This window comes from Seriola lalandi, unplaced genomic scaffold (genome assembly GCF_002814215.2).
Source record: "Seriola lalandi dorsalis isolate HSWRI2012SDOR001 ecotype SW California unplaced genomic scaffold, Sedor1 jcf7180002054942, whole genome shotgun sequence".
Taxonomy (NCBI): Eukaryota; Metazoa; Chordata; class Actinopteri; order Carangiformes; family Carangidae; genus Seriola; species Seriola lalandi.
In genome coordinates this window covers 87,513-97,235 of record NW_019525493.1, presented here as the reverse complement: position 1 = coordinate 97,235, position 9,723 = coordinate 87,513, and the positions used below count along the sequence as shown (strand labels likewise).

Here is a 9,723-nt window from a genome sequence, read left to right as displayed (position 1 = left end):
CCCCCCCCCCCCCTTTTCTGCTGACCATGCCATGTTCTCATTAAAACAGGACAAATGAAGAAGAGGGCAGCATCTTTTTTCACGAGTGCAACAGAGGGAACAGCACCTATCACAGGGCCAGGCAGACCTGACATCACACTTTCATTACCAGCAGATCACCTGAGGGCCATTCAAAGCTATGGCCACTGGACGTGCCTCACTGGCTAAGACACATAAACCAGACCAGTGTCAGCAATACTGGTCACAAGCATGTAAATTTGTTTAGTTAAGTTCAGTTTTACTTTTTACTTTAGTTGTTTTGCATTCAAAGCCAGTATGGATTTTTGGCGACACTAAACCGTGGATAGAAAATAGATTTGTTGTGTCAGAAATTAGAAGAATTCTGTTTCTCCAATAATTTTATGCTTGCAAGCCTCTGAACTAAATCCATGATGACACACTAATTCTGTATTTCAGAGTCACAGGCAGAGAGGAAAGTGGTGAGCACATCATATCTGGCCACTATGAATTCAATCTATCAAGGTGGAAAACACATCAGACACCCGTGCTATCATGTTTGCCTGGCTGCTCAATGCTGTAAACTAAGTGTGCAAATTAAACCAGCTAACATTAAACCTGCATTGATTGATAATTTTTTTTGGCCACTTGGGGGCTGTGGAAACCACTTCTAAACACATTTTTGACATTATCACCCGTTGATGTAGCAAACTTGTTAGTAAACAGCTGCTTATTTTCACATCCATGTGAATGGAGCAACATTAGCATCCATTTTGAGTTGTTTGTGTCGACCTGATGAATGTGAGTCTAATTTTCACTCTCTTTTAACTTTCTGATCTCTATCAACTCCTGAGGGAACTATCTGCTAAACGTTCTACCATGTTCACCAGCTAGTCAGTAATGGTGTCTGTCTGCCATTTGGTACAGGCAAGTAGTGTACAGTGCAGAGTGTAGAGCTTTTTGTCTGAAAGCAGCTGCATCCTGCAGCTGGAAAAAACACTGATGAAAGTGAACCGCAACCAATGTAAAGTTGTGGGCTATAACACCAAAACAATGAGCGGAAAGATGCTATAAACCACAGAGTTGAGAGGAACTGCAGAGTTGGGTAAAAGTCTCTCTCTCTATGTGTGACCCCTTTCACATTTGACATTACAACGTCAGGCTGGGAACTGAGATTAGAGAAACATAATCACCCAACTAAGAACTTAAATTTCAAAGAGGTGTTTGAGTTTGTCTTTCTTAGTTTAGAAAAAAAGGAAATACTGAGTTCAACCTTATGATTTAAAACTGGACACAGCTTTTAAAATGAATATTTTGAATATGGGACAATCTCATTTCTTTCAATTGTGCAAAGGAAAATCAAAGACTGTTGGAAAACTGATGTATTTGGTGATTTTACTGTAGTATACATGTGCTTGTTTACATGCACATTTTTTAACCCACCTACAGTACATTCCCACCAGTCTGACGTCTTTTATCTGCTACCAAACTTTATATCTGGGGCTTGTTGAGCAGATGGCATGGACAGCCTTCGTCATTATCGTGCTGCAGAGGCCCAGGGATATAAAGACTTAGTGGTCCCTCAGTACTGACGGTTAACAAGGAAGGGAGCAGCGAGAGAAACCGAAACTGGCGAGGGGAAAACCAGCAGAGGAGCTGGCATGGCAGTTGTTGACTACCTGACACCTCAGTAGACAGATGGAGGGACAGAGCTCGGTGTGTGAATGAGGAGGACGGAGATACTTTTGTCACGTGTCAGCAGGTCAGGTTGGATACTCACAGTGAGGTGCCTAACTGCCTGTATGTGTGAAAGTATATTGTGTATGTGTATGTGTATGTGTGTGTGTGTGCGTGTGCATGAGTTTGTGTGGTTGTCAATGCTCTGAAAATATTCACACTGCATAACAATGTTGTATTTAGAATACAAAAACACACTTTAGGAAACTGTAACCTCTTACTTCCTGCTGTTTGCAAACCATATGTGCATATTATTACATATTTATCACCTTCTAATTTTAACTCTGATGACAAAGGTTTCACTTACAGCTTCATTGTGATATCATGGTCTTGAAACAGAAACGACTGAAAGTCTCCTTATGAAAAGGTTACTCTAAATGCTGTGATTGCACACTTCATTAGATGATGTGCAGCAGATTTTTCTTGTGTTTTCTCTTATGATCTTGTCACTGTGCTTTGTTTGATATTCTGATCACACTAATGAAGGAGGGAGGCTTCATTACCCTACCTACGATCATGTGGTTGCAGACGTCACAGAATGTGGGCTTCTTGAAGATGTGCTCCATAAAGCAGTGTCCCGCAGAGTCTACCTGCAGCGGGTTGCGTGACTGGGAGCGTGATGTGGGAGGAGGAGCACAGGGGATTGCCGGAGGGACAGGAGGGATGGGAAGGTTGGTGGTGTGCGGCGGGGCCATCCCGATATTGCAGAGATGGCCCGTGCTGCTGCTAACGTCAGAGAGCAGCTCCGTCTTGTTGTCACTGCTGGTTCGGAAGAAGTTGTCAGCGCTCTTGCTGCGGATGCTTTTGGTCTTGAAGGACAAGGAGCGTTTGAGTTTCTGCAGCTGAAAAGAGAGAGAAAGAGTTGAAGAAAACTAGAGCGAGGGAGAGAAAAAGACAGAAATTGCAGGAGAGAGAATGACAGAGGAGAGAGAAAAGTGGGACGTGAAGTAAATCAATTCCTGTAATAACCTAAATAAATTACTAGCTTACAAAGTCTTTCAAACCTTCAAGCAAATGTCTCATTGTTTGATGTCCGATAAAAAGTACATTTCTAAGGTTAACTCATTACTGCTCAGTGGAAAACCTTTGAGGTTCCCTACCTGGAGGATAATGTGATTTCCAGGTTAGGCCCATGCATTATAGCAACACTATTTCTCACAAGCTGTGCCGTCGTTTCTGGCCACAGCCTCTATCAATCTCATTAGCCTCCTATTTTACAGTAATGCTATTCATAATGCTCCACAGTGACAACTCCTCATTTAACCTCTCAGTGTGTACTTCCTCCCCTGTGAAACCCACTTAATTCTGGGCTCACACACATAATGAAGAATGCCTAAGCTACTGAAATATGATTTTATGGTTCTGGTTTCTGGCCGGTGTATAGCTGTAGGTCTCTGATTGAAGAAGAGAGGGAAGGACTCCTAATGATCTGTTATATCCTAGCATACAGTACAGGCTTGAATGTAAAACTGTAAACAGGTAAACACCTGTTGGGATTAACTGATGTTCTGCTGGTTGCTCGAGGCTGACCAGCCCTCTTCGAAGTTTGTTTTCTACGAAGTAATAGCCATGTACACACAGACACAGTTTACATCAACCGATTCTGAGCCGAGATATTCTTCTGAAATCCCAGCCTTAGACTGTCATACTATAAGGAGAATAAACATTCAAACTGTATATTGTTTGCTGTTGATATTTTGACAAACATGCCTTAGCAAATTGCTTAGAGTGCTTATCAGTGCAGCTTTGGCATGGTGAAGATCAATCAGCTCCACAGCTCACTTTGGGAACAATCAATTTAGACCCTTTCTCTGCCATTACCACCCACACACATGAACGTACGCACAGGCACACATACATTTCCCTGCAACCTATGGTAGCTCTTCAAACGCATGGCTTTTACATACCCTGAAAATAAGATTTGCGGTAAAACATAATGATAATATAAACACAGCTGATTCTAGATAACTAAATTGGATAGATGTACAGTTTTTTTTCTGTAAAATCTTATCTATAAATGCTGTGATGGTAAAAGATACTACACTTTCCTGTAAGGTCATTTTATATGGTTTTCTAATTAAAAAACAGTCTTAATAAATAAAGATATCGCAAAATCAGCCAAGTGAGGGAATGTGTGCATGCATCCAGGAGCTCATGCTGTGTTTAATGACATCAAATCCATAAGAGATGTATTCTGTCATAAAGCCGGGAGGGTTAATGAGGGCTGAGCAGGGTAATGCAAAACAAACAAAAAACAAAGCCAGTTATTGCGTAAGATAACATGTCAAATCACTGTACATGAATACACTCACTGATGCAGCGTTCGACCAATGAGTGCCCTCTACAAATATGGGGGGTGATGGATTTTTAACCTTGTGCAGCATCTACATAACTAAGTGATCATTTAAAAGCAGTAAAAGTTGTTATGTGAAACAGCTTTTATCTTCATGTACATGCAGGTATGCCGTTACGATGGACTAAAATCAGCAGTACTCTACAGTTTGCACAAGAGTTTAGGCTCACCTTGCGCTTTTGATGTTCAGGCCTCACAGTATTCTTAAAGGAGGAATAAAAACACAAACACAGCTTTACTTAATGGTAGTAAACTTGTTCAGCCAACTAAGGAGCTCGATCTACTCTCTCCTGTCTGTAAAAAACTATTTCTTAAATCACTTTTTTTTTGTCTGTCTGAGCTGTTCCGCCTATGATATTGGAAGTGAGTGTGGCTGCTTGGCAGAAGCTTCAATATTATGTGAAAAGTCAGCCAGGAGTTTCTTGAAATACCCTGTTGACTACACATGCCAAAGTAAGAGCTCACATGCTCGTGCCTTAAAAGACATAATGCAACAGAGGAAATCATCTCTGTCATCCCTGCTGCAACTGAGAAACCTGAGCGATGACTGATTACACAAATGCAAAAGTCATATCTTCACAAACAGTCAAAGAAAGAAAGTATGAGTCTCATCTGTCCTTTGTGAGAGCTCTGTGGAGAGGAGAGGAGAACTATTCAAGCCATCCACTAGCATGATGACTAGTCCAATATTTTACTGCTAATTGTAGTAGTCTGGGCACCATGTGACCACATAGATGGCAAAACGCCTGAGGCAGCTGTGGATCTCTATCAAACAGCCTACTTTTCTGTATCAGCCACAAGTAGAAAGTAAAAACCGATTTGCCACTTTTTTTTTTATTAATATACCCATAATAATAACATCATATTGCTTCATTTGCCTCTAGAGCACACCATGGACATGTTTATGGGCTAAACAAGAGCTTAAATCGCTTCTTCATCCTTATTAATCTTACATCAAATAATTCCAATTTGGTGATTTTACACAGGTTTTAGTCTCTTTCCTAAAGATAAAATACGCTACCCCTCTATTAAAGTAAAAATGAAGATAGAAAGAGTAAGTGTGGTACTCAATAGTGAGTTTAAACTGATCTCATCTTTATTTAAAGGTGTCATGATGTTATTCTAATGGTATTCCTACACACTGACGGTGTTGTGTTGTACTGAAAACGAGTCTGTAATGACTCTTTATGGCACTTCAAGCGTGTTGTGTTCGTGTTTTTGTCCTATTAGTACATCTGATATTGTTGAACTCTATCAGTGTAATTGGTACGGTATCGCCCTTGCATGTAATCAGGATCAGGCTGTTGAAGCTGTTTTAAAAGGCTGATCAGACTGACAGAGTTTAAATGAATGTTGTTGTTCTTTTGAGCTGGTCCCCGTTCAGTCGATTTTATTGTTATGTTAGAAGTTTGTTTACCCTGCTCTATTAATAAGAGCTGGACTGACGCACAGTGCGATCACACAGTAAATCCGACTGGTGGTAAATAAGTAATAACAGAGTAGTCCTACCTTGGTTTCCTGCTGGCTGGCGTTTGCCGTCGGGGATTTTGGTGTCTCATTCTGGTCCCGTTCGTCCTCTTTGCCCCCACTTTCGTCCTGAATCATATTGGCCGGCGGGATCATCCTCCCTCTTTCTGTGATCTCTGAAAAACTGTTGCTCTGTAGAGTTTGTTTTCTCCCACCAGCTGTTTACATCGGTCCCATTCCTCTGTAGTCACCGTGACCCGAGTCTAAGAGAAGGAGAAGTCATCCAGACCCGCTGCTGCTGCTGCTGCTGTGCTGCTGCTGCTGCTCAGAGTCCCACAGGAAAAGATAAGAAAAACGTCTTGAGGAAGCTGCAAAATTTGTGTTTCCAAAATTGTTAAAAATCTGTCCGGTCCAGCTTGAAAGTGTCCTGTCTGGCTAAAAGAGGCTTTCGCGTTGATCTTGTCGTCGTGCGTAATCCTGCCAAGACATCTCCAAGTCCACGCTGTGCGCCGTGCGCCTCACACTGCCAATACACTGATGGGCGGAGAGAGACCGAGGGAGGGAAGGAGGAGAAATATGACACAAGGACTCTGTCCTGCCAAAATTCACATAGAAAACTACCATATGGTCAAATTGAATCACCGCTTAAAAATTAAATGAAAAACAAGTGAAAAATGAAGTTGACCACGGTGGTCACACGGTTTCAGGTAGTTCGTGTTTCCAGTGCAAATCCACACGTTTTAAGCATTTACTGGAACCATGTCTTTTACCTAATTTACATTGTTTAGGCTAATCCTTTGCTGTCTTCACTTAAGTAAGGTTTGAAGACTAAATAACTACAACTTAATAGTAGCTAGAAAAAAGTTGTAAGGACCAATATAACACTAAATTGAATTAGACATGCTCATAGGTGGATTTAGGTGAACTGTGGACAGAGTCATGTCTAGCTCGTGGCTTTGTGCTAAGTTAAGCTAATCAGCTGCTATAGTGGTATCAAACTTCTTATCTAACTCTCAGCAAGAAAGTGACTAATGCCACATGTCATATCAAAGTTACAATCATTGCTGTTGTCTCTTATACAAAGTAACATTCACATCCAAGTTGTAATTATGACTTATGTGTTATGAAAGCTGTCATACATCTGACCTGGCCCTAAAAAGTGCTGAGGTGGCAGAAAAGTCTGTTGTTAAGGGTATTTAAATACTGAAATGTAACAGCAGGGTATATTTTAATCCTCACTTGTCTAACTCAGCAGTAAACACATACTACACTTATACTCAAATACACTCCTATAGCACCCATTAATAGTTTTTTATCAAAAAAATTGCTGGATAGGTAGTATTATGTTCTTTAAAGGAAAGCAGTTAATGTTTGAGTCGTTGTTTATTTTATTATATATTATTAATTAAGACAGCTGGAATCTCCCAGAATGCCTAACTATTATTCAGTTAATAATCGTATGGGAGGGTGTATCTGAAAGTCATTGTTCTGAGAGTATACACTCATATATTAGCACATCGATATGCTGTTACTCAGGAAATAAACAACATCATGACACTTAAGCTTTCGCAGTGAAATATGAGGCATCTCATCCTCCTCTGATAGGATAGGTGTGATGTCCGCTGTAGTGATACATCACGCTGCCTCCCTCCAGGCTCCCCTGTGATGTGATGTCCTTGAAGTTATATTGCGGGACGAAGGAGGCAGGCACCAGACTGCAGTCTGCTCACTCTGACAGGAATGCAAACACCCACACAGTCCCCAGGAGTTGAGTCTACATATCCAGCTCAGTTTTTTGCTTGAGATCAGAAGGGGTTCCCTCCCTAAAAACTCAGCTACATCCTTTGAAATGAGACAAATGTGTCAAAGAAAGGCTCAAAATAACAGGTAGCACAGAGAGTCATCACTTTTTTGACAGACCAGGTATCGCTTTGTCTGTGGATGTGTTATTCTGACTCTCCTCAGGCACTTGTGAAAAACAAGCTCTTTACAGTTTACAGCATCATTAAAAAGGCATCAGCTAAATGACAAGCATTCAGGGACTGAGGATGTATCTAGTGTTTAAGATCCATACATCAGAGAAAGCACTGCATCAACTGGATGAATGAAGTTTAGAGATTTATGGCTGGAAATAACTGTCTGGGCAGCGGCGTACACATATATAAACCAGTGATGGAGTTGAGGCTACAGGTTTTTTATACTGTGTCTGGGTAGTTTACAAGGTGTAAAAAAGGTTGGTGTTATTTGTTCACAGCTTGTTCAGATTTGCCAAAGAGGCAGAGAAAGCTACATAAACATCTATGCATTTAAAGGTATTTTGAAAGCGATCAGTCACTAAGGAAAGTTTGTCCCAACTCCAGTCCTTGGACTAGTTCACCTACTGTACTAGGCCCACTCAACAGGCTCTCAGTCAACTTAATCAAGAATGTGAATTTAGGGATACAACAACAAAATGTCAGGGTAGCACTTTAGACTGCAGCTTTGAATCTCTGACTTAGGAAATAATATCACTAATATCTAGTCAATAGACAAGCGGTTGTTGTGTTGGATGAAGTAGACCCTGGACTGGGATTGTTACCTCTTGCTTAAACGTCTATTTGCAAGGTCAAGAAAGAACTGTCATTACTATCTATTGAAATGTTGGTCTAAATTATTCCAAACAGTTTATAAAGGTCTATCCTGAACCTTTAAATTTGTCACAGGGTGGTTTTTTTTTTGTTTTTTTTAAATTGTCAGTGTACTAAGAATGGTGTTAAAATGAAACTTAAGCTCACTGGTGACATCAAATGAGCTGAGGTTGTATGCTTTCACACAATAGCCCACCACCTGGAGAAGACAGTTCCCCGAGTTAGTCAGAAAACCAGACAACCAGAGCATGAGTCAGTGTTACATCTGTGTTGTGTGTGTGTGTGTGTGTGTGTGTGTGTGTGTGTGTGTGTGTGTGTGTGTGTGTGTGTGTGTGGTTACTGTGAATCATGTCAGCAGAAAAAGCCAAATGCATGACCAGTTGTGCCAGGAAGCAAGAGGAGATAGTGTGAAAGAGAGACAGAGAGACAACATTATAATTTCCTCTCTCAGCTGCCGGACCATCGCAGTGGAAGGAGGGCGTGAAAAGATGAAAGAGGAAGACGAAGCGATGGAGGAGGATAGGACAGAGGACTAGAGCGATAGGGGTTAATTATTCCAAATGAAAGGTTTCATCAAGGCAATGTGAAGAGTCGAGTTGCGCAATTTCATGGCTCACAGTCGCTCGTTGTTTTTTTTTAAGGATTTCTTTCTTTCTATCTTTCTCTTTTCTTTCTTTCTGTTGCAAAATTATTATTCCTGTTTATAAGAAACCGGAGTTCTTTCATCTTCAATGAAATAACTATGACAATTAAAGAAAACAGAGACCTCTTTGATTCGCTCTAACCTTATGTTTACCTGCCACCAGATGAGACAGCCAGTAAGAAATATTTGAGTTGTTGCGCAGATTTTATCAGAGAGATTCCATCCAGGCAGATATTTCCATCTGGTTGTTTGTGGTCAAACTTTCCAGAAACAATTCTCGGTTTTGCTTTTATAACTTGCTCTGGTCATTTTCAGTCATTTCTCAGAAATTCCTTTGCCAAGGGTATGTGACTATTCAATATATAAATGTTTGCAGATCTGATTTAAAATTACACAGTACTCAAAAAATGTGGTCTATTTGCCGCTAAATGAACTTTAATATGACTATATTTCTTCACAAATTAAAAAGAGTGCACACTGCATAAGCAGTCTGATATATATCAATTTCTTCATTTGAAAGTTGTTTTGTTTTCATATTAATGCAAAAGCTGAAGTTGATGATGAAAATAATGATAAAGTAATGCGAAAGCTGTCACACCGTACAAGTACAAAATGAAATCAGAATGTCTGTTTCATAGAATAAACCTTTACTTGATCACACTCGGATTTAGACATGCAGCAGACTTGGTGATAAGGGTGTGTATTTTAGGATTTGCTGAAATGTGTGTTTGTGTGTGAATATTGTTCTGGAGTAACTGTGGTTCACTTGCCGTTTCCAGGTTGCTGCAAAGGAGTTGTAAATGGTTGTTATACAGTTTGAGTGCCACACTGCATATTTAATGATTTCACACGTAAATGTGTTGTATAGGTTAAAAAAAAACTGTCACTGCGGCTTATTT

The 9,723-nt window shown here is 40.4% G+C and overlaps 1 protein-coding gene across 4 annotated transcripts in view; it reads right to left on the bottom strand.

The window, feature by feature from the left end:
- stac (SH3 and cysteine rich domain) overlaps nt 1-6,064 on the bottom strand; it is a 34,937-nt gene extending 28,873 nt beyond the window's left edge. The window contains exons 1-3 of one of the 4 annotated variants that reach the window (XM_087170280.1): nt 5,597-6,064; nt 4,258-4,290; nt 2,243-2,606 (exon numbers count right to left, since the gene is read on the bottom strand). In XM_087170280.1, coding sequence (XP_087026406.1) covers nt 2,243-2,606; nt 4,258-4,290; nt 5,597-5,710 — 511 coding nt within the window. In that variant the 5' untranslated portion in view covers nt 5,711-6,064. The remainder of the gene's footprint in view (nt 1-2,242; nt 2,607-4,257; nt 4,291-5,596) is intronic. The other 3 variants (XM_023393699.2, XM_023393700.2, XM_023393702.2) reach the window with 3 other exon arrangements.
- Between the last annotated feature and the right edge of the window lie 3,659 nt (nt 6,065-9,723).